General features: G+C 41.2%; 1 protein-coding gene across 8 annotated transcripts in view; it reads left to right on the forward strand.

Moving 5' to 3' along the window:
* Nucleotides 1–27429, forward strand: part of fli1 (Fli-1 proto-oncogene, ETS transcription factor) — a 33098-nt gene that overhangs the window by 1830 nt on the left and 3839 nt on the right. The window contains exons 2-8 of one of the 8 annotated variants that reach the window (XM_044354274.1): nucleotides 143–227; nucleotides 10149–10360; nucleotides 10740–10891; nucleotides 12302–12505; nucleotides 19288–19356; nucleotides 26375–26434; nucleotides 26859–26918. In XM_044354274.1, coding sequence (XP_044210209.1) covers nucleotides 189–227; nucleotides 10149–10360; nucleotides 10740–10891; nucleotides 12302–12505; nucleotides 19288–19356; nucleotides 26375–26434; nucleotides 26859–26918 — 796 coding nt within the window. In that variant the 5' untranslated portion in view covers nucleotides 143–188. Of the gene's footprint in view, nucleotides 1–142; nucleotides 255–5003; nucleotides 5173–5256; nucleotides 5337–10148; nucleotides 10361–10736; nucleotides 10892–12301; nucleotides 12506–19287; nucleotides 19357–26374; nucleotides 26435–26858; nucleotides 26919–27429 lie in introns of those variants that run through there. The other 7 variants (XM_044354272.1, XM_044354273.1, XM_044354268.1 and 4 more) reach the window with 7 other exon arrangements.

Here is a 27429-nt window from a genome sequence, read left to right on the forward strand (position 1 = left end):
GTGTAACTGATGACAAGAAGAGAGGAAAGGGGAATCTTAGAATAAAAGCAGCAGATTAAATCGAAATATTAAAAACAATGATGATGATGATGATGATGTTTTTCAGGTGTTGTTACTTATTCTATTCTTTCCCCCCTCCCAGGGCCCTTTGGACACTGAGCACCCTTGGGCCTGTCTGTCAAGTAGACATGTTTCAAACTGTCCCTGACACGTCGTCTTACGTAAAGGTAAGACACCACCGTCTCTTCGACCAGGTAATGTTGGAGGGACAAACTGGGGTCCTTTCATTTTTTTATGACTTAGTCAGACAAATATACGCATGTTCAATCTCATCTATTATCCAAAAAAAAAAAAAAAATCTAAAATCCCCAAATGCTCATCATCACTTACACTGATTGTTAAAACAAAAGAATTATTAATGTGATTGCTATAATATAAAGGAAATGATGCTTGAGTATCCTAAATGTGGTTGTCTGCATTAGAAACAAATAGAAATATCTTTTCATGGTGCATTTTAACGTGATTTTACATGAGAGAATAGATTAAATGACTTTTTAAAAATGATTACAGCCTACTGTAGGTTAAACACCTGTAGCTTTATCACAGATGCCAAGCTTATTGCATGTGATTGCCATCTTGTTGTTTTTCCCTCTAGTTTAAAATGCCTTCATTCTTGCTGTGTAAAGTCGCTTGTTGAATTGTGCCTCTGTTGTGGTCTATCTGGGTTGTCAACATCGATTTGACTTTTTCGTCCTCAATCCAAAAATGGCTCATTATGTTTGACGTCACGACCCCCACCACCCCTCCATCCCCTCACCCCCCAACCCTCTCTCTCTCTCTCTCTCTCTCTCTCTCTCTCTCTCTCTGTCTGTCTCTCCACCACAGTCCTTAGAATGTAAATAAAGCAAACAGCGCACACATCTGGTTTTAACATTAAAAAAAAAGCTGCATCGCGTCACATATGGCGCAGCGTGAATACCTGAAAAAGCTAGACATTTATTTGTGATATCAACCCATTATGACCATAAATAATAATGTCCACATAATATCAAGTTTAACGTGCACTTTGCCCGAGGTTGTGTCAGTGAATTTGGGTTTGGCTGCATGACGTTTGCTCACATCCATCATAATCATCTGCAGAGGGTGACTGTTCCGATTGTGGCTCATTAAAATGAGCCATTGTGCCCTGGCGAGCTATGGTAATATCTTCATAATCAAGGTATTTTTCCAAGGGCGACTTGTTAATGTTTTGAAGACTTATTTCCCCTTTGAATAAGGAGTCTTTTCATCCAGCCACAGCGTTTGTGCCACTGCAGAGAGACCCGGCGTTTCAGAGCTCAGAACAATTCCTGATTTGTTGTGAGAGAGTTTAATAGCGAGGAATGTTTTAGGAGAAAATATGCTTTTAAATGAGTCTTTCTGCTCTCTAAATAAGAGGGGAGGCCAGCGAGGGAGCAACAGAGGTTACTGGGACTTTAGCAGGAAGGCGATTTTTGAAATAAACTGTCAATTTCACAGTGCTTGCGTCCCTGAAGATTCACATACCTTCTTTTATTTGCTGTGGAAATGCAACCTATATTATATCTGGGTTTTTTTTTTTTCAAACAGAGTATATTTTTTATATTGTTTTTTTTTATTCTTCCCGGATTCAGACTTAGCATGTGTTTTTTGCGTGCAAGTCCTGCACTCAATCACTCACATTCAGGGAGATATTGGTCAGAATGTGGCACGCCTCAATACAAAATTTAAAAGAAATATTCTTCATTCAAGCGACTCCACGGCCCAGCATTTGGTTTTGTTTGGTTAAGGCCAGGCGAGACTGGAACTCTCCAATAAAAATAAATCTCAAATTAATTATGGCCTAGAGCGAGGGGCCAGACAGTTCGTGCTTATATATGTGCTGCAGACTCCACTTTTTGCCCTCGGTATTTTGACTCGGGCTGTCTTTTAGCCCGAGAGAAGGAATGATCTGAATACAAGTCTGCAGTCTAATAAACAGCAACTTTATCAGGCTCACATAGACTGGGACTATTTCTTTGTTGGAATAACACTGGGGCAAAAAAGTTTCTCACAACACTCAGTACTCGACACATCATTTTCCACTTCAGGAATGATCAAATGAGGTCGCCATGCGCATGGGCAAAGAGTGACCAAATTATGTTCAAAAATACAAACCTTTGAATTCATAGACTACACTGTAAAAAGTATGGTTTTACACAACGCACAATAAAGGAATAAATCATTTGCTTTGGACAATTCCACATGCATGATGACATGTTTTGAGAATTTGCATGTTCACTTTTTTTTTTTTTTAGAAAAAAGTGACAACACTTGCATGAAGCAGAACATTCACTGTCAAGTTAAAATGATTCAAGACACTTCTTTAAGTTTATTCCCCCCTTTATAGCTCTCTTTTGACAAATTGTTTTCACTTGTTAGGCCTATGTGATGAATAAAAACCTCAGCACTCACTTTTTTCATGCAAGTCTGTAACCAAATTCTACAATAAACCCAACTAAAGGTTGTAATACTGTAGATTTTCATATAAGCTAAAGCAGAAAGGATGGGTCTAACAATTGAAAGGCTGCTGAACATAAACCCAGCATAGTGTCCGCCCACCTCTGGCTTGTTGCCCCAGCGGAGAGACTGAGGAGCTACTGGCTCGTGGTGTAAGGAAGAAATGTCTGGCTGTCTAGTTCCAGCGTCAAGCCAGATGTTCTGTGGTTCACTGTGTAAACCAACTTGCATCTGTTTATTGGCCTTCCAAAATGTTTGTTACCACTGTATTCATTATGGTCTTGGTAGGTCCTGGACCCCCAGACTTCCTAATGAGCTTTATGAGTGGGATGGTTGCAGTTATTTGAATACAGAAAGTGAATGATCTTGTCTGAGTCAAGGTTTTGGAAAGATGTTGTCAGATTAGAAAATCAGACATCTCATGAAAACATGAGGATTTCTGTGTCAGTTGAAAAGAATCCTGTAAATTTGCAGCTGTATTTCATTTCACTGAATTTCAATTATACACACCACTAAAAGTCATTTTGGTTTCTGCGGTGAAATGGACAGTAACTCACCTTTTTTTAATACATGGACAATGATGACATAAATCAAAAGAAGGAAATCATACAATAAAGCTTAAAGGATCCAAAATATGAGATGTGTTTCTACTGGTGATGAAGCCCGGCTCAAGACCACATTTTAAGCACCTCTTTAATTTGCCACTTCATCACTTCTTTTCCTACAATAAAAGAAGTAGGCTATATGAAAACTCCAGACACTGGAATGTATAGGAAAACAAAAAAGGACTAAACCAGCCAGTGAAGAGTTAAACAAGGTGTCTCCCTTAATTACACGAGTCTGAACTGGCCTCAGGCAGGAGAAGCCTTGACCCTTAGCAGGATCCAGATGTGGTGGTCCCAAGGGTGGGGCCCTCAGCCCCACCAGACCCCCAAGTCGAGAGCAGACAGGCCGGCCCTGCTGTCACTCGTTGCGGCGCAGTCTCTGTTTGGCCACTCTGAGACCGCTCCCCGAGGCAGAACCCCAACACTGCAAAAAATATTCACCATCAACAGTTCAACTATTGCAGTTTTAAATCGTATTACGTTCATAAACAATGTAAAAAGTTGCAAACTGAATGAAATACATTAACTTTTTTTCCAAAGTAAGGTATCTATCAAATGTGATTTTCTTGATGTTGGTGGAATGAAGTGTTCAAGCTTGTTCCAAAAAATCTATGCAACAATCAAAATAGAACTGTGTCAAAGTAGATTTTAAGTGTCTAAATCAATAAGTTTTTCTGAGTCTTTTGTGGTGTGTGTGTGTGTGTGTGTGTGTGTGTGTGTGTGTGTGTGTGTGTGTGTGTGTGTGTGTGTGTGTTTTGTCTTGAGAAACAAAATAACACTGATGTGTAAAAATTGACGTTTTTTGCAGTGTTATTGGTCTGGTCACGTTCAGAGCTGGCTCCATGTCTAGCATCTGCGCTAAAACTATGCTTGAATTGATGAGGGCAATTTCATAGGGTAGACGAAAAGGGGAAAAAATACCTATGTGGGGGGTGGGGGTGAGGATTTTTTTTCTGACTAAGGCGAGTAGGGGGAAACCACTGAATAACAACAGCAAACACAACAACAACAACAACATTAATAATACTAATAATAAATAGATAAAAATTTGAGCCCCCTTTTCAAGTGCGCCCTATAATTTCTTGCTTCAGGCTGCATTTCATCCATTCAGTCCTGTGCTGAGCAGCAGACACACACGTGTAGACCAGACCCGCAGACTATAGTGCGGTTAGAAGCTGAACGCTTGAATTTTATTAATGGTGTCTCAGGAAAACTTCACAGAGGCTTGGAGAGTTGTAACAAATAAAAGAAGGATTGCAACAACTCCTGTCATAGGTGTTCAGGTTACTCTCATTTTTTTTTTTTTTTTTTTTTTGATTTACAGTTCCATCAACTTTCTTTCATGTAGATAGATAGATGTTTTACTGTCACTGCGTATTAAAAACACAACGAAACTTAGTTCGGAAGCAATCCACTCATTTATCAATTTAACTGTAAAATATAGAATATAACAGAGAATAGGCTGATTTACAGAAGGATGGAGGCATGGCCAGATGCAAGCCTGGAGTGTAGGCGTGAACCAAAAGCGCTCTAAAACATGGGATCACATAACTTATAGTGTCCTTCGACAGTAAACCTCTTAAAAGAAAACCTCTGTTAAATGTGTGCAGAAATAATTCAAGTCGGACAAATAGTAAACCCCTCCACACCATCTGTGGCATTACTGGGAAAGCAAAACACACAACACTATTCTATAGCAGGCTACACCGCTATGGCTGTGCACAACGCAGGCAGCCATCCTGTAAATATTTCCGAGCAGAAAAACATAACAGTGTAGCGAACACTCAATTGTTTTCCCTGCTTATCTCTCTGGGACAGTATCCTGCTTTTTTGAAGGCAGGGCTTTCGGTGACACACAGCTTCCTTCTCAACCTTCTCAACAGTGGTGACTTCACTTCCCAAATTTAGAGGAAAGAAAAAACTCAATCCGGTAAAAGTGTCTCTTTCTCTCCGCCACATACCGGGGGCTGGAATTAATTCAGGAGCGTGTCATGTTTGGGATATTGTCGGGGTCCGCTGAAAATTGCGCAAAATGGACGGAACTATTAAGGTAAGGGTGGAGAACGGGGTGTATGAGTTTGTGGGAGACCGCTTTTTCGGAGTTGCGCCTCCTTTTTTTAAGCAATGGGTTGAAATGCCCCTCTGTGTCGGTCTGTGAGCTGGGACCTCCAATCTGACGACGATGAGCGGCTTTTTTCTCTCGGTTTGAAAGCGGTAACCAGATTTCCTTCTTTTTCCTCTTTCTTTGAAAGTATCCCCTTTCCTTTTCCAATAAGCTGACTGGTTATGAGGATACGCGACGATGTGGATTCAAGTCTAAATCAGAATCACGCTTTGGATTTTGGGGACCAAGCGCACAATTACGCACGTCTGGAAAGGCACAAAGGAGTGACTATTTGTTTCAGACACGCTATAGACTGTGCTTTTTCATAGGTATAAGTAATCCACGAGTTCTACGATTTGGTTTAGTCTGGGCAGCGGGGATTGAGCAATAGCCATGACTGGATGTACCGCTATACGATGTGTCGAGCTGCGCAACAGCGGTGTGGCACATCGCCCGGCTCGGTCCGAAGATCCTGTCGTTCGTCAAAAAATGCGATGGTTTGGTATTTACAAAAGAAATAATACTTCTCTCTTTGTTGTTGTTAGATTATTATAACTGTTTTTCCTCCGTTGACGGACAGAGAGTTTTGTCAAAGTGTAAGGAAAGCTGTCATTTGGTAACTTTATGCGGTAACTGCACAGTTTGCAACACTTTAAACCACAAGGCTTCACAATGATACCTTGGCTTGCTCCTTATATAGTTACACAACTATTTTGAAACGGTATGTTGATAGTCAAGAGCGCTGGTCTACATTAACATTGGCTACTGGCCCCCGACAGTCAAATTCCAGATGCATTATGGCTGCAGCCACCAGATGTTGAATGGCAAGTCCCTATTAGTTCACTCTGCGATGCGTTCAGTATGTGTCTTCCCGTTAACAAGTGTAAGCTCAGAAGAATGCAGCATCTGCATTTACTCTTATTGTTGCTGAAAAACGATGCGTCTTGTTTTTCTTTTGGAAATTTAAAGTAGCGGGTTTGTGGCAGCTGGGTGTGGTATGAGTTTTGGAAGAGTGTAAACGTTGGCCAGACAAAAATGTCAGGCTCCATATAGTCACTTAAATCCCGTCATTCACCGCTCACAGCGCTGTGATTATTTTGTTATGTATGGGGGATGAATGCCAAGCTGCGAGAGGACATGAATGTCTCAGCCTGTATGTTTGTAACAAAGCAAGAAGTTGTGACAATTAATGTAATCATAATTGAATCCTTGGGTGTAAATGACTGGCTGTTAGCTGCATTCATGCTCGCTAAAAGAAAGGAAGGGCTCTCTAGCCACGAGAGCTTCCTGTTCTACACAATCTTTTCCTGACAGGTTTCCTCTTCCTCCTTAAACAAAAGACAGGAATGCCCCCCCTGGGTGGCTCCTGCTGGATGGCTGTGTGTGAACGCCAAACAGACGCACGTGTAGTCTGGATGTGGAGATATTGCATATATCCAGTCTGCTCCAGACGCGTCGTGACGCATTTGGGGAGATAGACTTGACTGATGTAAACAGAACAGAGGTGGCTCCCAGCAGGTGTCACACTCACACAATGCTTATAACTGTTTGCAGCTTAACAGCTGAGCTATGATTCATTTGATGTTTTTTTCTTCTTTGTTTGAGGTACTGTAGAAAGCTGTATTGTAAAATGTAATTCACATTTTAGGTGTTTTCAGAAAAATGTATAAAGAGAAAAATTGTTTTACTTTTTTTTAATTTCAGAAGTTTAATGGAGCTTTTTGTGGCTGTGTTGAAATATGATAGTCAGGAGAAATTCATATGAACTGTTTAAAAGTGACACACAACTATTTTTCAGAAATTATCTGTGGACATTGTGAGACAGACAGAAAACTGAGAGTAACTGCCAGTAGCTCTGACTGGCAGTATGTGTGTGTTCCCCGCAGATACTGGAAAGAAAACACTGCAAATTGGCACTGGTCTGTTGTCCTTTCAGCTCTCTTCATGAGAGTGGTGTGCTCCTATTTTTAAAAAACCCTCTGCAATCTTGATAAGCACACGCCACTTGCCAGTCATAGTCTCAATTGCGCAGGCTGATATGTCACTGTAAATATAACGTGCAACAGTCATATTAGTTGATGCCCTTATCGAGCTGTAATGAGACATTCAATCACTCTTCTACACTTTATCATCCACAGACTAGCTGGTGTGCTGTGCTCAGATAGTAAGTCTAGCTGCCAGGGTTCAGACTATGATGGATCCCACTGATGAAATCACTGGAAAATCTAATTCTGGCGAGATGGTTAAATGCTCTGGAGAGGTTCAGCCTTTATCTCTGCCCATTAGCCTGAAGAATAGTATTTTATAAAGTCCCTTAAGTGTGTTTTGTATTTGACCTGTGGCATTTGTTTCTAATTGTGTGTGAAGAAAAATTAATTATAATATCCGAGATTTCTTCATCACGCTGTTAATCCTGAACACAGGTGCATTTTAGTCAAGGGTAAAGACAACTTAAACTCATTTTTAACTTTCACACTTTGTAAATCTTTGTATCCGTACGTTAATCATTTTAAAACCTTTACTGGTGTAAAGCCAGCATGGGTCTGTGGCATTACAATGGAGGGCACTACAGTGCCAATGATTATTAAAAATATACATTTTTTCCACTGCAAAGTTGTCATAACTTTAGAAAATAAATTGTTCAGACTGACAATGTCAAAATATATCATCTAAATGTTAGGTCCAGTATCTTTTGACAAATAGAATCATTTGCAAAATAAAAAAATCATCTTTTTTTCTCTTTACACTTTTTCTTTACACATAGTATCAATTCAGAGTAAAAACATTGTTATTTTGTCTCTGTTTATAGTGTATAAAGCAGCTGTAACTTACATAAAATCTCCCCGAAACAAAGATGAAATATTACTATTATTTCTCAAAGTAAAAAGTAAATTTTAGTAAATTATATTTTACTCACTACTGTACTGTTTGTTACTGTGTTTCTGTGTATGTCTACTTCATACAGACTATAGTCAGTCTACAGGTGCACCACTGAAAACTTTTGCGACAAAATAAGACATATATGGCTCAGACAAACGGATAAATGAAAACTTTCTGCTCGCATGAAACGTCTTAGAGTGGATTGGTACTGAAGTTATGTGAGATCTTGAGGATTTTGAGAGAATGCAAACAGCTACATGTTGGAAATATTGATCAATGAATATCAAGTAGCATTTTTTCCCCTGAAGCAGATATGTGGCATTTTGGAATGAAATAATTCAGTCCTCGGGGATTAGACACGTCTCGGTCTAAGCTGTGCCATCAGATCCTATCAGATCCAGATGTGCATCAGACCCGAGTCTAATCCTCAGCAGAGCCATATGACTGTAATGATTTCACTTGATATTCTTACTTATTGTTTTCGGTATTTGTTTGTTTGATTGTTTTTAACAATGACAGATGGAGCAATAATGACAACGACCGACTCATCAAATCATTGTTAAGCAGTATATGCATCCTTTCGGGCCATCAAGCACTATGAAGTTTGTGCCTGGCACAGGTCTGAGATGGTGACATTGCCTGACTCTGCTCACTGTCAAACACTAAGTGGTGACATCTGCATGTTAAAATGTAACCCATCAAGTACTTAATCCATGCTTTACTTCCAAGACATTACACAAGGAGCATGTTGGAACCACGTAATATCTTGGCCAGCCTAGACTTTCTGCGTTTGTTTTCTTTAATAAACTTACATTGCTCCAGCTGAGCCACAGCAGAGGGGTCAGTGTAGCAGTGACCCCCCCTGCTTCTGTTGAGTCTTCAGCTGTGGAGGGAAACCCAAGGCCCAGACAAGACAGACACACCATGGCCTGACAGAGGAGTCTGCTGTCTAATGACTTAAAGAAGATACAGATAATAGGCAAAGGAAAAATTATTACACAGCCAGGAATCTGGGAAATTTTATTTTGGAGAGTTCTTTAATTGTCAGCTCATACAATAAATGTGAAAATCTCAATTTAAGAAGCTTTTTGTTTGTTTGTTTGATCTGTGGACCAATGGCTCATTACCAGTAGAATAGTTGTATGTATTCACTGATAATGTTAGTAAACCAGTATGTTGGTTGCGCCCAAGCTTACAACTCTGTTTTACTCCACTGTGGGCATGATTGAAGTCATTTTAACATCAACAGGAAGCTACAGTTGCTACGTGGGCTGTATACACAAACTACTTAGGATGCCAGACTGCGATATGACCCATAACTGCACATAATTACTGTAAACAAAAATACTCAAGAGATTAAAAAATTTGACATCACAAGTTTCTGGGTAGTGTCAAATTATCACTCTCATTACATGACAATACCTCTGCGTTCTTAAAGGAATAGTTTGAGATTTGGGGAAATACACTTACTCACTGTTTTGCCAAGAGTCAGGCGAGAAGAGCGATGCCACTCTCATATCTGTACAGTAAATATGAAGCTACAACCAGGAGATGGTTAGCTTAGCTTAGCATGAAGAACACAGCGGGAAACAGCTAGACTGTCGCTGTCCAAGGGTAAAAAGTAATTCACCTCCCATTACTTCTAAAGTTCACTAACTAACACATAATATCTTGATTTTTGAATCAAGATATAAAATCAAAAGTGTGAAGTTATGGGCCAGGCAACCAGCAGAAACTCCAGGAAGTCACGGAACCCATTTAAAAAATTGTCCAGCACATAACCCCACCTAAAACCACAACTTGTTGTTTTCACAAAAGAGTGTTAATTAGAGGTGCTAGCAGGCATATATTATACTACCTTTGGACAGAGCCAGGCTAGCTGTTTCCCCTGCTTCCAGTCTTCATGCTAAGCTGAGCTAATTGTCTCTAATCCTTTAAAGTACATATTGGTGAGGCTGTATATGGCCTATTTGGAATTTGCTCACACACTTGTAACATAAGTGAAGAAAGACATACCAAGTATTTGCTCCTTCTACTTACAGGAGGCGCTATCAGTGGTGAGTGAAGACCAGTCCTTATTTGAGCCTCCATACGCTGCTGCTGCCCCGCTCCCTAAGACAGACATGACTGCATCTGGCACACAGGACTACGGCCAGACCCACAAAATCAACCCCTTACCCCCACAGCAGGAGTGGATCAACCAGCCAGTGCGGGTCAACGTCAAGAGAGAATATGAGCACATGAATGGATCCAGGTATGGCATGAAAACCACTTCTTGTGTGTTACATTCTTCAGTGTCCTGTAAAATATGACTTTTTTAACTATCTTTACTAGACATATTAGACATTTGGTGTTCATTACCACAGCTTCTGCTATTATCATTGTCATTTGTCATTCAACAGGCCATTTCTTTACCACAACTAACCTTCAGTTTTGCTTCTAATCTTCGACATACTTGGCCCTGGCCAGCAAAGGGCTTAAATATCTTATGCCAAAGTCAATGGCTGGAAAGGAAAACCAACAACACCCAATTTATCTGCTGATAATATTTTTACAACTTACTCATGTGTGTGCGTGCGTGTGTGTGTGTGTGTGTGTGTGTGTGTGTGTGTGTGTGTGTGTTTGTGTAGCAGGGAGTCTCCGGTGGACTGCAGTGTGGGTAAATGTAATAAGCTGGTGGGGGGTAATGACACATCTCAGATGAACTATGGAAACTACATGGATGAGAAGAACGCCCCTCCCCCCAACATGACCACCAATGAGCGAAGAGTCATTGTACCTGCAGGTAAGGTTTTTTTTTATTCTTCATGCCTGGCATAGGATGGATTACATTGTTTATGTCTTTTTATTTATTTGTTTCTTTGTTTATTAAAATCCCCGGGGGTCCACACATAAAAAAACACATCAACACACTACATACAAGAAACAGTCAGACAACACAATCATCATACCTGTCACCCCATACCCCAATTCCTCTCAACCCACCCAGCACCACTCAGATTGTCTCAAACCCTCACACAGAAGACTCTCAACTTTTAAAGAAAATCACTCCAATAACAACAACAATGATGATAATACCAACAATAAACAAAGAAAACAAAATAAAATAGAACAAAACACCATTTTTACCAGGAAGGAAAGAACTCAGGAGCAAAATTGAAACAAATAGATCAGACTCAAACAAATCAAGACAAGATCACTGTGAAGGTCCACACCAGAAAACAACAAGACCAAAAGACCAACACCAGACAACAGTTGATAGGTCATTTATTTTAAAAGAATCCACTTTTTAAGTGCTTTTTAAAACAATTTTTGCTAGTCTGCTGTAAATGTTTTATGAGTCCCTTTTTTATATAGCTGGTTCATGGGTTAAAGCATTGTTCCAGTGTTTTATGTCACCCATGGAAGCACGGCTGAATGTGTGCAGGTAGAGATGTCTGTTTGTCTGCCAGACCTATATATTTCTCCTCTGGTATCACAAATTGAATCTTTAAATACAGTACCAGTCAAAAGTTTGGGCACACCTTGAGTTCAAACTGTGTACTGTATGTGAAATAATACAGTTCAGGGAGTAACAAGTGTAGTTTCAGGGTTAGAGCCTGTAAAAAAGTTATTTTAATGTGAAAGTTGATTACGTTGTTACACTTAAGCCACAGATCCAGAGAGAATGACTATATTTTCCCCAAAGAATGAGCAAATGAAATTCATAAAATCAAATGGAGTCTTGGCAGATTTTCCATTGTAAAGGCCATTAAAATGTTAGTGCTAAACTGATGCAAAGGGCCACTCATCTATTAACCTAATAGGAGCCGCTCCTTAACCACTAGTGGTAAGTTTGGGGGTTGGTTTTCAGATTAACTGTGCAGTAAGATACTGTGTGTTTGTGTTAGTCTACTTTGTTGCCAGATGGAACAATACAAGAAGTACCACAAATGTTGAACAATGACAGGATGGGATTTCAAAATGAATACTGTCAGAGATGATTTACCTGAAATTTCATATGAGTCATGCCACTCCGGTAAACCCTTGTGGTTAAAATAACACAACGAATAATTTACTATCTGAACCAAGTCTGCTACTGATACAAAATTCTGTTTCCACTTTGTTCGTTTCTCCCTCTTCCTTTACTCTTTCCCTCCTGTCTGTCCAGAACCAACTGTTGTGAAGTTAATAAACTTCTTTTCTCGTCCTGCAGACCCATCATTGTGGTCCCAGGACCATGTGCGTCAGTGGCTAGAGTGGGCTATCAAGGAGTACGGCCTGTTAGAGATCGACACGGCCATGTTTCAGAACACAGACGGCAAAGAGCTCTGCAAGATGAGCAAGGACGACTTCCTCCGGCTCACCACCATGTACAACGCCGAAGTGCTTCTCTCTCATCTCAATTACCTCAGGGAAAGTAAGTATGCTCAGTAAGAATTGGGTTTAAGAATAAATTGAGCAAATCAAGAGAAATTAATGATTAATCAATTCAGGGATCAGTGGAAGAAAGACTCCAACAGCAGTTGTTTGATGCTAAAATGACAGAAAACTGAAAAGAAAAATTCTGAAATTTGATCAAAAGACTGAATTTCATCCGTGATTTTTTTTTTCTTATCGAGTATGAGACAGCAAGAGGACAGTCATTTTGTTGAACTGCGCTCTATTCCTACTGTTTGTGCCTAAGTCAAAGTCTGTACTGGCGTCTATTTTTGCCAAAGAAAAGAAGTCATAATCAACTTTCTGTCAAGACACAAGCCTCTTTTCATACACTTTTCTTTATTTTTGGATGAGAAGTAAGTGGAAAAAATGCCAAACCCGGGCAAACAACATGACACTTTTTTTTTTCACCGCACTATATTCATATTACCATCAATAAACAATGAAATTGCTTTTACTGGAAACTCATTTCTCCATAATGGCTACCCAGTCTTAAACAGAGCTGTGGAAACCAGGAGGGTTTCTTTCCCTATCGAGATAACCATCGACTACATCCCCCACTACACTTTGCAGCGCCTTATTCCACATGGTCCACAGAAAGATGAAGCCCAGGTGCATTGCCTCAGGAATCACGCTAGGCCTGTGTGTTCAGCACAGCAAAGAAAGCTGATCTGCAATTTGCAATGGAGGCAACTAAATTTGAGCCTTTTACCTTTGAAGAGGTTCTCAGCATAATCCTGCTTCATATGTTTCAGTAGGGAAATGAAGCCAGTTTTCTGAGGCAGTATGCAAATGACATTTTAATAGAAAATATAACATCTGGTGTGGGTGAAAGCTTGAATACGCAGCGATGTCTTGTTCAGACACTAAGTATGTTTACCGTAAAAATAAGTAGATTTTAATAATATGACTGTTGGACATACAGAGACCTATTTGTCCCATCATTGAATACTTTGCATTCTAAACTGAAGAATAGTGAGAGCTGCCTGTGCTGCCACTGCAGAATATCATGACGCCACATTGGGTGGAGTGAGTGATGGCTCAACTAAATTTAAAATTACTCCCAAAAAATCGCGATGGGCCTTGGTGTGATGTAATGGGAACTGTATTTTGTGGGTGTCAACAGTTTTCTCTATGCACGGCGTCTGGGCAGAGAGAGATGCTTGTCATGAGTATAACAGCCTCATTGTGCAGCGCTGCAGCGGGTGGATCTGTCTGACCGCCACTGGGCACACTCCGCAAAGCAGTTTTCATTATGGCCACTGGCTGCGGGACTTAGCCACGGCTTAGGCGTGCTGCACCACGACTCTGCCCAATGCTGCCCTTTTTTTGATTTAGACCTTGTGTGTTTTGGAGACAGAAGAGATGTCTCGGGAATCCTCTCCACTTGCCAGCTGAAATTGCTTTGGATCTGTTCCCGACAATCAAAAAAGATGAATGCTCCCATCCCGTGCCTGGACTGACTGACCTGTTTCGGGGCAGCTCTCTGAGAAGTGAGCAGTGTGTATTATTGACACTGGGAGCCTAAGGGCAAGAGGAACCATGTTAGTAAATGAACGTCTAAGAAAGACAGCGAAGGAGAAGGAGAAAGAGGAGGAGGGTTGAGGCTTTATGCAGACCCTGCAGGGCTGATGATTTGGAAACTAAAGCTGGTCTCTCTTCTCCCCCCGCAGCACAAACAAACACAATCATAGACGAGGAGTAACCCCGTCCAGAAAATAGACCTCTGGCTTCACTCACAAGTGTTGGAGCTGGGCCGAGCTTCCAGAATACAGAAAAAGAGAGAGCATGGGGGGGTGGGGGGGTGGGGGATCTGAGCCAAACCCTGGAAGTATTAGTGATTACAGGTCATGTGATGTCTTCCTCCTGCCTCATTCATGGCTCTTTCATACATTACTTCCCATCCTCCTCCAAACAATGGATGGTCCAAAGGGGTACTGCAATCATTTCATACACATCTGTGTGCATCATGCGTGTGTTTGGGTCTGTTTATTGAACCTCTGATTAACATTCCTCAGAGTCATTAAGCCCTGTATGTACACTCGGCACGGGGCAGGGACACACTTCCCCACCCTTCGGCCATACCATAACAAAACATTCCTGCCACGTCATGCACAGAAATATCGTTCAAACACCCACACTGGTGCAACCGCGGGCACAATCTGAACATCTGTCTGGCTACCCAGCTGCTCGCAGTAACAAGGGTAGTTGCCCATGCATTATTTTGGCCTCATTGTTGGTCACTTATCCAGATTTTTATAAATGATGGCCGCCCGCACCCCAATGTGCTTTCAATTTGGGGTGCAATTTGAGAATTTGTTCAAATTAGTCTGTCAGGGAGGGACCGCGGACTGTTTGCTTTATCACACCCATGTAGGTCGGTTTGATACCACATGTGCTGGAAACGGAGCAGAGCGAAAACCTCAGACAACGAGAGACTGTATCCTCCAACACACAGAGATGCAAGAAGAGAGAGAGAAGGAAAGAGAAGGGAGAAAGAGGGAGTGAGGAGGGAAAAGTAACAAGACTGAGACTTGAAAACAAATCTACTGTAGATCAAAAGAAACAGAAGAAATTGGATGAAGAAGATATCCTTGACAGGGAGACTTTACAGTAGTTAACTGAGGACAAGGGCAGGGGCAAGAGAAACAGTTATAGAATGCAAGTGTGAGATAGAAAAAAGAAGTCGGGGGGGTGAACTGTTTTTTAGAAGTGTGTGGAAACGGTCCGAGGTGGTCATGATTGAGTGCCATTGGAGAATAGCAATAGTTCTGTTTCCCAGCTGTCGCCGTTGCTTGTGTCTGGATAGATTTACAGTGAGGGAGTCAAGACAGAGGGAGAGAGAGAGTGATAAGTCTGGGCTCCTGCACTCCACTGCTGCTGCTGCTCGCTCCAGAGTGGGGGACATTCTCGAGCCCTCAATAGTTTATACAGACCATAAACATCTGGGCTCGAAGGCTGAGTAGGGAAAAAGGAGGTCTGGAGAGCTCTCTCTCTCTCTCTCTCGCTCTCTTTCTCTCTCTCTCTTTCTCCCCTCACAACATTTTTATTGAGCTCCCCTTGCATTAGTTCTTTCTATTGGCAGATTATCACTGGTGCAGAGGGGCTCAACGGCCTGGCTCTGCACCCTTTACTGTTAGCTGTCTGCTGTAAGCCACCATTACAGAGCAGTCTGCGGCTGCTCACTTGACTGCTGGGGTTCAGACACTTAGCACTGCAAGAATTTATGAACATATCACATCAGCATAAGTGGAGGTGAATAATAAGCTGTTGCCGTTCATATAAATACTGAGATGAGTTCAGCAGTTATTGAAGCTAGCTGCTTCGGGGTATAACGTAATTGTACTGCATCTCAATTGCCAGATAAGAATGTTGATATTGGAGAATTCCACAAAACCCGTTCTTTAACTTTAATGCTAACATTTTGAAAATTCTTTCTTTCTGCAATAACATTATAACAGTAATACAAAAAAAACAGCATTGGTTGTTTGTATTATATAGGTGACAAGATGTGAACAGTAATCTCTCTTGTCAAACTCACATACTTACTCCATCCATCCACCCAGCCTCCTCCTTAAAAGGGTTTGTGGAGCTATGACAACATTTCCACCTTTGAATTTGAGAGATAAACACCATAAATTTCAAGGCCACAAGTGGTTCATAAAAATAGGTTGTTTTAGGCATTTGCACAAACGACCAATTCTGTAATTTCTCTGGTGAGTAATATCCAGTATTCCAAGGAATTACATTCATATTGGATCATTCCGCAGCTCATGATTTACTTCCATTGCCAACGTCCAGTGCCAATGCAGGAGTTAGGGTACCCCATATGTAGCATGGCAGAAAGTAAAGGGAAGTCACGGTGGTGACTGGGTATGTAGTGCATTTGCCTGTCATGAGACCTGAGTTTGGGTCCAGTCACATACCTGTAATGAATGATCTTTCCCTAAGCTTTAAGGAAAACCCACAGTTTTTGGGAAATACTACTAAAGTGTTTTTTGGCTCCAGAGGGAGCGGCGCAATATCTAAAAAATTAGATCACCGTCGGTTGGGGTTGAAGACTACCAGTTTAAAAATGAAAAAAATCTAGGGATGTGGAGTTAGAAAGAAGTGACCTTACCAGACCTCTGTAGCCTGCTCCTCATCTCTACTTTAGGCTACATTAACCGCTACTAGCATAACACCCAAATCTCCAGACAAACTTTCACTGGTCAGGTTGCATCGTGTGTAATGTGGGTGGCAGGTTTTGACAGGGAAGAAGAATGTCTCTAGTTCTGTTGCATTGATTTTGATCCTTTTTTAAAAAACTGTCCACAAGTCTGACAGTGTAATAGGAGTGCAATGCTAAATCGCTCGGTGCTAACTAAGTGTTTTAATTGGAAAATATATACTCCAACCATAACCAAGTAGTTACTGTAACCAAACCATGATATATTCCCCTAATCTTACCCAGTATTCTGCGCCTTAACCTTACCAAACTGTAATTATAGCACTGGCTGATCAGAAAATGGTAATCGCCCATATTTGTCATATGCATTTTGACAGGCACTTACAAATGATGTTTTGACGATAGGGGCATCAGATCAGACAGCACTCATATGAGTCATTTTGGAAGAGTAACAGCCTTTTTGAGGCCAAGTTTTGAGGACTTGTTGTAAATTTCTCTGGTGCACTACATAAATCTGTTATAAAGATGGGCAGTGGCTCTAGCCAGTGCAGCTTTATTCTATAGAGCTAAAAGGATGACTTTCTGTTGGCTTCCTTTAGGTGGCAGAATGCCCAAAACTGCACAACTGGGACTTTCAGTTTGTTGACAAAGCCTGTGCCACATGTTTTAGGCGATGGTATCATATGGCTCTACAGAATAAACAGCAGGGGCCCAATGGAGGTCCATCACAATGCTGAACAAGCCCTGAAAAATCTCTGTCAATATTATGGGCATGCCAAACTGGAGGACAGGGCCTTTTGAAAGAGCCATCAGTCATAGGAAGGAGAGAAAAGAAAATTGTTTGTGGATGTTATGTAATCTAACAGACTCTGAGCAGATGTGACTAGGGAGGGAAAGGGAGAGTGAGGGTCTTAAAGGCTGAACACTGGCCAGTCCTCCCACTGTGCTGTCAGATTACCAGGATATGTTTGTTTTCTGAGAGAGAAAGAGGCCGTCCAAATAAATAGGCAGCACAGCCAAGACTCCCTCCACCAAACTGTCAGCTGTGGCCTCTCTCTCTCTCTCTCTCTCTCTATCTCTCTCTCTCTCTCTCTCTCTCTCTCTCTCTCTCTCTCTGTCGCTCACTCACCCCTCCGCTCTCACTCACTCTCACTCTCTCTCGTACAGCAGTCCTGAATTTCTCTGTGGGATGGTTTTGAGGTTTTCTCAGCAATGCTGCCTGTTTGCCTGTCTGGGTCAGCCCACATATGTAGCACACAGTAGGAAAAGGGTTAACAGCCCCTTCCTCCTCCCTTCTTTCCCTCTCTTTTTCTGTCTGACTGTACACCTTTTCTCTTTCACTTTCTCCCTTATTCCAAAGATTCGGTGGCTTGCTTGCCCCATGTGCGCTTACACTCCGCGTGTGGAATTATTTTTGTACGAGGAACTGCGTTTGATTGCTGTGCAGGGACCCTGCCTCATACAATGGCTCCCCTGTTCTGAGGCCCCCAGGTTTCTAAATTAGACCCAGAGCCTTGGGGGTGCCGTGGAGTAGGTAGAACTGGGAGGGGTGGGGTGTTGGGAGGTTAGAATACATTTGTGGAGCACCCCACCTCCCACTAAAAAACAGACCCCTAGTCTGCCACCATGGGCCCCTTCACCCCCAACCCCACCACCAGCAACACAGTGAATTAGGATCCTGCATCAAATCTTAAGAAGAGCACATCTCAAGCTAGATTTTTCTTTCCAGTTTTTGTTCTTTGTCAGATCCCCCCATTCAGAAAACGTATCTTCCCTACTCAGCAGCTCCTCTTAGCAGTCGTAGTGCTAAATCTTAACACTCCCCATGTAGTAGCAGCTCTTGTGTTTTCTCTGTGCATTTTTGGGTCTGTTTTTCCACTCGCTGATTTATGCCTGGGGGCAGCTAAAATTAAGAGAGCATTTTGGTGCCGCCCAGGGTGCCTGTGTAAGTGCAGGAATGCAGCGCAGAGTTCTGCTCCATAAGGTGAAATGAATAGGCAGCCATATGCAGAGTCTTGCCTCTCCGACTTTATTATTCAGGAATAGGGCTTTGCAGTGAAAATGCTGGCAGACTTCAGGGTTTTTCCTACATTTAGCGGACTGACAGTGCGCACATGTTGCTGGATTTTTTTTTGTATTTGGGGCTAGATTTATGTGTCATGAATTATTTTCCCTCTGAGATTATTTTTTAAGACAAAATAGGAACACAGTTCAAGAAATGAAAGGGGCTTGAGTGCTGCATGACAGTAATTGAGCTGAACTTTCTACTGCCACCTGCTGGCTATTGTTATATCATATGAGTCTGTCACTTAGAGTTCAATAGGGGTACCCAAGGGTTACTCTCCTTTAAAGCACATTGTCTTGCTGATTATAAAAGTTAACATCTGTAAATTTTTTAATGCAAGATTACTCATTACACTACAAGGAATTGTGCTATTAATGCTGAATCTGATAAGTGTAAGAGACTTTGTGAAAATTATCATATCACTTATTCAGATTTTTATGTGCTAGTTTTAGATGTCATTCATTTGTTTACAGGACAGGTGCATAAGACATTGTTTTGTCTTAATGTGCTCTCTTTTGTCTCATTGCAGGTAGCTCATCATTATCCTACAATACGCCATCTCACACAGACCCATCCCCTCGCCTAGCTGCCAAAGAGGGTAGGAACACAATTTCTTTATTGGCTATCCTCTATCCAATTCTCTATCCATGTGTCTATATATTTGGTTTGGTGTTTGCAGAGTTCAACTGTTTTACATCAAGGGAGTGAGGTGAGAATAATAGGCTCCAAAGAGATAAAGGAAGAAGAGTGAGAGAAGGAAAAAAGAGAGAATAAAAGACAGAGAATTTTCAGCAGTCCTTTAAAATTCTCCTTCACAGTACCTGCCAGCTTCACACAAGCAGATGCAAACAAATACACACACTTGAGAATACAGAGCACTCACACAAATTCAAAGCACACGCAGTCACTGCTTGCCACTGACAAGGCTCTGGGCAGGTGCACCTTTTGTGTTGTTAAAATAACATGAGGCAAGCTGTTACAGCAGTCCGTACTATTCAGAGCCAATACCTGTGACAACACATTGCAGCTTAAAAGGGTGGTTTCAGAATAGAGGCGTATTAACAAGAAGACAAAAGCAGTGTGCTGATGAGTTCTATCCACAGCAGCTGGGGTGGACATAGCCTGTGAATGTAGCGATTATAGGTAAGGATGCGGGATGTAAGACATGTGAATGAGGTTGTTTATTGGAGAGACATGCATCAGAGACAGGTGCTGAAGCAACAATGTGTACGGTGCAACACACATGGCAGAAGAGGCTGATTGGCTACTTTAGACCAGATTGGATTGGAAATTAGTGTGTGTGTCTAGATGTATGCGGGTGTTCATGGCAGAGGGTTGAAAAGAGAGTAACTATACAGTATATGCTGGGGGGCTTTTTTTCTTTGTATTAAACTCAAGAGTAGAGCAACTATCTGAGACTGGAGTTAACCACCTTGTGCACATTTTGCTCTACAAAATCAATTTCTATACTATTTGTAAGAGATTACTATCACTACCTGTTGATGAAACTTATTCAATGTATGTCTAAAGCACATTGAATGCTGGGTATTGGGACTGCAAAATACTCATCAAATATTATTTGTCCGAAAACATGTTTTTTTAAACAAATATCACGTCAGATAAGATGATTCTACTTGTATGCAACACAAGTCAGCTTTATCCAAATGTTCTTGAATTACATGTATTATTCGTACGTATGATTAATTTGTTTTTCTTCAGCTCATTTTTATATTTTATTTCTCAAAAAGTGAATTAATCTGAATTGGAAACTGTTTGGAATAGCTCACCTCTGTAGGGGAGATTTTTTATGTGTTTGTTAAGAGATTCGTCAACTTTTTTTTTTTTAAATCTCAGAAATTAATATTAAACTTTCAGGTAAGTTAAGGGCATTTTGTTTGAATTATTATCAACTAGGCTGCTTAGTGATTTTTTTTCTCACAAAGTTAGTCAGATTAGTAACTAATATACATTTACATTTTCAAATCTGTAATTAATTGGAGATGCAACTGTCAAGTTTGAACTGCTGACTAATTTTCCATTGTTACTTATAGTTTTGATAATGTTACCAGTAAAATCCTTGTAAAAACCAAGCTGAGTTTCTTAGAACAACGCCCACAGCAGCTCGGGATGACAGTCTCTTTCCTCTGGATACCTTTTCACTCTACAAACATTATTTTGTGCTGACACGACATGAACTAGGCGAAGGCTGCACTGCGTATCTGTTAAAAAAAGCTACACATCCTTTACATCGGCTATATGGTGTCACCACCAGAGACGGGAGAAAGGACTGCAATAACAGTGATAGCCTTGCTCACAGGATGAGAGGCCCTATCAAGGCAGGAAAAGAGGAAACACTAGGTCTGATAAGTGTCCGAGAATGCCCTCTGCCTCTCTCTATCTGCTCCAGTCGTGAGCGTTAGCAGGCTTTGTACTTGTTCTCGCCCAGCTTCAATACCAATAGACCAATGGGCAAGCCAGATAAGATTCTGCTCGGTCACCCCCGACCTCGGTCTTCCTGGTTCTCAGCACCAGGTATTTGGACTGGCAGGAATAGAGGGTCACTCCCTTCAACAGCATTTCCCTTTCACAAGAGGTGATTTCTATTATGGGCTCCTGTAACACTGACTGTGCCTCTAGTTGTGTCCCATGATCCCAGCCAGTGTACAGCCAACTACTTCTAGCTGAGAAAAGGCTTACATATCCAACAGGGTGACTTTTTAGGAATTGGGAAATACAGCCATGTTATCACATTGATGTCCGTCCAATTTTGAAATAAATCATCTTGTTTGGAAATATTTTTATTGGCCTTAAAGTCATGCAGCTTATTAACCACCATTAAATATTACAAAATTTAACTTTCATGCCAAATTAAGTGAAAAAAATGAAACAAGATGAAAAGTAAAAACATCAAAATTGTTAGTCATGAGTTTGTGACTCAACAGTTCTCCATTAAAGAAACCTTGCTTCAGGAGAAGCCTTTATCAACATTTTCTCAGATCAGTATTGCCAGATGTTCAAGTTCATATTGCCTTTCGAGAACAGTCAAATACCATACAGGCTCTTTGGGGTAGAGTAAGCACGAGCATACAGCAGGAGACAACCCTTAATCTGCTCCAGACTCTGTGGTGTAAAATGCAATGTTATGAATAAAAGAGAGCATATAAAACATGGAATGCAGCAGCTATGAAAGGGAACGTGTGTGTTTGTGTGTGTGTGTGTGTGTGTGTGTGTGTGTGCGTGTGTGTGGCTCTGTGTGTATCGTGTACTATTTGCCTGTGGATAGGCATGTGTTTGTGTGGGTGGGTAGGTTCCTGCATGTCTTCCGTGCAGCATGTATTACAGTATGCAGTTGTATTGCTTTTGAGTATTGGAAAGTATGTATATTGTACAGTATGTGGATGGTAATGTTAACACACAGTATGATACACTGGCAGTCCTGGCCGGTGCCTACTTTTCCAGCTATTTTCACTGTGCCGTGGCTTTGTACCTTTATTGACTTTTTTTTTTCTTTTAGCTTTTGTTTGTACTGCTGCTATGATATTTTGGAATTTTTTATTCAAAGGAAGGACACTCATACTCTCCACTGCTTCTCGGTAAAAGATGATGATTCACCTCTGTGAATGTATTTGCTGCCAAGTCAAAACGGCAATACAGCTTGAAGTGCACCATTACGCGAACAGGCCGTCCACATATTCAGGACTTTCAATTGCTCCCTTTGCATTTCTAAATTAAAGAAAAAGAAAAACATAGCCCATAACTTTTGCCCATGCGTATACGCAGCAGTGTTACAGTCCTCTGTTGCTCTATTCCGGTGCACTCATTGTCTACAGTGTTTCTAACTCCTGTACTTTACCATCATTATCCTCCTCTTATGGCTCCTGCCTCACACAGATGGCTTTTAAAGCACCTGTATTACGGGTATTAAAAAAGTTTACCCTGTCTGAGTCTCTCTCCTTGGCTCAGACTGCGGGTTAAAAACAGTACACGACTCGACTCTCTACCTCTTCTCTCTTTCTATCTCACCCTCTGTACTCAGTTGCTCTCTCTTTCTTTCTCTCCCACTATGTCTCCCTCTGTGCCTCTTTCTCTCTTGCTCCTTGTGTCTCTCTGCCTCTTTCTGCCTCTCTGTCTAGCGCTCAGGCCTTGTTTTGACTAACTGGTCCTGCAGTCGAAGTCTCCCAGGAGCGTGCACCACACCCCAGACCAGAGTGGAAACTGGCTCAAGTCGCAGTCAGAGCGAGGCCTGGAAAAATGAAGGAGGGTGGGGGGAGGAGGACGGGGCTTGGGATGAGGCAGCTCTGTGTGTGCACATTCAGGTCTGTGTCTGTGTTTGCGTGGCTGGCTCGCTCCGCGTACCCCCGACCACTTGGGTTTTGTACATTTTACATCTGCTGCTTCTTCCTCCTGCACTTTCACTTCCATTTCCCCACCTTTCTCTCAGTCCAATTAACCTCAAAACAGAGTGAATACTGTTGAAATCCTTTAATTGTGCAGCACTGTTTGAGCTTTTTGGCCTTCTCCTTCTCTATTCTTGCTTGCATGTGGGTAAAGGAACATCTCTTTTTTGGAGTTGAATGTAGTCTGCTGCCAACCACTTCACCAAGGGTATATAAAAGATGTGGATGAGCCCATAGTACTGGGCATCTCCTCTAGCCCATACCAGACAGTAGCTGGGTTTGCTGCCATTGTTTTCTTTTCAAATTCCAAAGTTGTGTTTTGTCTGACTCTTTTTTTTTTTTCAATATTTTTTCTTCCCTCTCTCAAGTTTTTTCTTCCCCTTCTCGTTCTTTTGCCCTTTCTCATTTCTCCTTCACCCTTTTTTGTGCACTTAATCTGTCTCCATCTTCTGCCACACTTCTGCTTCTCCCCCACCATCTCCTCTTCTGTTTGTAACCCCTCTCTGCACGTAGATTGAGGTAGCCCCGTTGTGTTTTTTTCGGGGTGGTGGAGAGTGGATGGAGGTGGGGGCTGGCGGTGAGTAGAGGGGAAAAAAGGGCCAGTAAAACAAAGAGAGGTTGTCTGCAGGCGAGGCAGGCAGGAAACGCAAGTCTCCCAGGACTCTCCCCCAGTCACTGCTCCTTGGCTATCCTGCCGGCCCACACCAGATTGAACCTGACAGCCCTGCTGAGCCACGGGAGCCCGCTTGTTCTTTGTCCCTCTTCTCCCTCTTTTTGTCTTTCTCTCTATTACGTTCTTCTTTATTTCATTTGTTTCATCATATTCTAATCAATTCACTTTTTTGTATTTTATTTTGTTCATTATTTTTTATCCCTTTTCTTCATTTTGAATATCACTTTTTCCAGTCAGAGACCAGAACCCCTCTTGTTGTCTGCAGACAGGAATGGGCCCTTTGGTTAAACATCAGGGGTTAAAAGTTGAAAAGTTTGAAATTAGTGTAGAGATCAAGAGGTCCCTTAGCAGCAGGAAGTTTTCCCATTGGAGGATATTCTGCCAATAAGGAAAGGGAAAACAAGGCAACAAAATGGCCTTTTGAAAGAGGCACAACACACATAATTGGATTTGAAGTGTTTTTACATTGCCATTGGTGGGTTATGAAATTAGTGAAACAATAAAACACTTGTGGCAAGTTACTGGGCAAACATTGTTTTTATGGTTGTCGAGAGATTAGAGTCTAGAGTTCAGTTATGCTGAAAGGAGAACTGAAGTGATTTATTTGCAGTTTTTTATCATTTGTTGTTTATTTTAGGGAAACCAAGAGGAGGACATTGTAATATTGAAATGTCAATATGTCTTGATCCACAGGAGGGCAGTATTGTACAGTGTTTAGAAATGGCGGGACCTGTGGTGGCAGCTGATGATGATAATGATGTATTTGTATGGTGTGGTTGTATGAGGTTATATGAGTCAAGATGGCACACAAAGCCCAAATGAGTTGTAGGGAAGATGGCCATCTTCATTTGTTTCAGACCTAAAAGACTGAAAAACATGCCATACATACAGTTGGTCATTGTTTAACTATGTCTTGTATACCAAGTGGATGGACTTTTTCAAATATGAACATAAATAAGATTCAGGAAGTTTAGACAACTACAGGGAGTACATAATAGTGAATCTAATAGTCTTTTCGATGCCTGATAGCTCATCTGGCAGTATGTGAATAATTTTAGTGCACTGGATAAAATGACAATAATTACATAAGACATAGACATAAATATTCATGTCCGCCAAAAGACACCCACCCACACACACATACACACAGACAAAGCATTTATAGTCAACACAAATACAACTGTCAAAACATATCATTCTTATCATCACACCTTTTCAGATTAATAATTAATCATGCACATTGCGTAAAAAGACAATGCCATTTTTTCCCATGTTTAGTTATTGATTTGAGTGCCCGATGCTATTTATAAGCTACACTGTGCTTCATATTTGAAGTTTTTACAGTGGTCAGTCAGTCTTTGCTGTGCTATTGATCTGATTCATCACAGAATTTGGTGTCGCGTTTGTTGCAAAAGCATCAAGTCTTGCTCATTCTTCTTCTCTGTTCAGATTTTCAGTCATATCTAGGGATTCAAACTGCCAACTTTAATCATCCATACACCTGATTCTCAAAAATTCAGCCTACACTGATGGGAAATGGGATTGCCTCTTGACCTTGTAACAGCTTGCTGATCCCAGCAACAATCTCTGTCATCACCATTACACCGTCTCTATTCGCTGCCCCCTGGGAGAAACACTGCTGACGAGAAACACTGCTGACAAAAAGATTTGCAGAGCATGATAACACTTTGAAAAGCATATCTGGCCAAAATACGCATCATATTTCCCTGTATTCTAGCAACTATTTGAACAGTTCTAGCCCACAATAATACAAGGGCGCTGGCCAGGTGCACTGTGAGTATACCAGGGTGTTTTTGAGACATTGCCAGGGGAACGATACATCCTCTGTTTTATCTGCTTGTGTCAGAGTGATTGATTGTTACTGGAAGCCGTCCAGCTTCACACTCAGTCAGGTTTGAACCGCAGACACACAGCAGGTAGAACTCATGCAAACTGGGCCATGTTGGCTGTTTGTCAAGGTTTCATGAAAGCCGCTTGTGTGGGGCGATGGGAAGGGGGTGAATGCCATGTACATGGATTGTCTATGTATGTGTCTCTGTTGTACGTTAATTTGCATCACTCCCTGTATTTGTGGTCAGAGTGTTGCAAGCTGCTCAACTAACTGTAGTCTTTGTCAAAGATTGTGCCATCTACATTTAAATCATCACTGCGTGTCAAACAAAACCACATTACCATGCCCAGATATCCTGTCAAGAGCATCTTCAACCATATTTTGATAGATTTATTGATGCCATTTGGCACTGATCTTTTTTTTTTCTCTGTGACGGTTGCATTCCTGAGAGAGTCTAGCACACAATGAGATGAGACACTTACTGTAGTCACATACACAGGCAAATTTTGAGTATCGACATTGAGATTGTAATTTCACTTAACACCCAGCATTTTGGTCAAGGAACTGCAAATTTCTATAGCACTTGAGTTCATCCACTGATCTTTTATGAGTTGTACATATTTCTCATCCTTTTAGAAAATATTTTAAAATATATTCACACTTTGTCTTCCCTTTTTTTCTCTTTCTTTGTCAGACCCTTCATATGATGCTGTACGGCGGACAGGATGGTCAAACAATATGCACAGTGGCAAAGGTGAGGACACAAAAATCATTAAAGCGGAATTCTGTCTGAAAAGCATACATAACTGTAACCTACTGAGAGGGGGTCTACTGTACATATAACCTGATGTGGTAAACATTAACATCTGTCATTCCATGTAGGTTAAAGCCACCAAATTATTTGCAAACAGTATTAAACACTAAGTCTGCATCACACTAGAGGCAGTTCCAACATCCACAAAGTCTAGACGTGTAGGACAGATTCCTGAAGATTACAGCTTCTCTTGTCAGAACATGAACAGAAGTCAGTCCAGCCATCAGTTACTGACTTATTGACTTTGGACCACTGCTTACGTGCCTTCAAGATGTGTAGCTTGCTTATCTGAAGCCACCCCACTGATGTTTTCTCTGAACCTTTTCATGTCCCTCTCTCCCGCTCTCTTTCTGTGTCTTTGCAGGCTCACCAGTGGTAACTCAGAATGTGACCAAGTCCACTGAGCAGCCCAGACCTCAGCCAGGTAACAGTTTACCTGATGTTTTTCTTGGTCAATATTGTAATATTGTACAACAAGAACTGCTATCAGCCTTCGTTTGTGCCTTTATTTTTATTTATTTTTTATTACTCTCTTGAATTTCAAGACAGTCACGTATGGTTATTATAAGAGAATTATATGTACTCCTAAGTTGCCTGACTAATTTTAGTGAACTAAAAACTGCACCTTTTATTTTTGTTACATACAGTATGTTAAAAATTGTAGTATAATCAGCCAAAGATCTAATGTTTAAAAGTAGCTGAAATGTTAGTAAATACATTTCAACATGACTTCAATCACCACAGCCTCAGAAAAGTGCAAAACTATTGCTTACATGGCTGTCAACAACAATTTAATAATGGACTTTTGGAATACAGTCTACGACCAAGCTTTGAGTTTACGAGTGAGTGTTTGTACTTTTCTCTCTCCTCTCAGCCACATATCTATTAGCACGTGTAATTGGTTTTCCTGGTCAGCTCATTATGTAGTGGGTGTG

Source organism: Thunnus albacares, chromosome 6 (assembly GCF_914725855.1).
Source record: "Thunnus albacares chromosome 6, fThuAlb1.1, whole genome shotgun sequence".
In the NCBI taxonomy this organism is placed as follows: Eukaryota; Metazoa; Chordata; class Actinopteri; order Scombriformes; family Scombridae; genus Thunnus; species Thunnus albacares.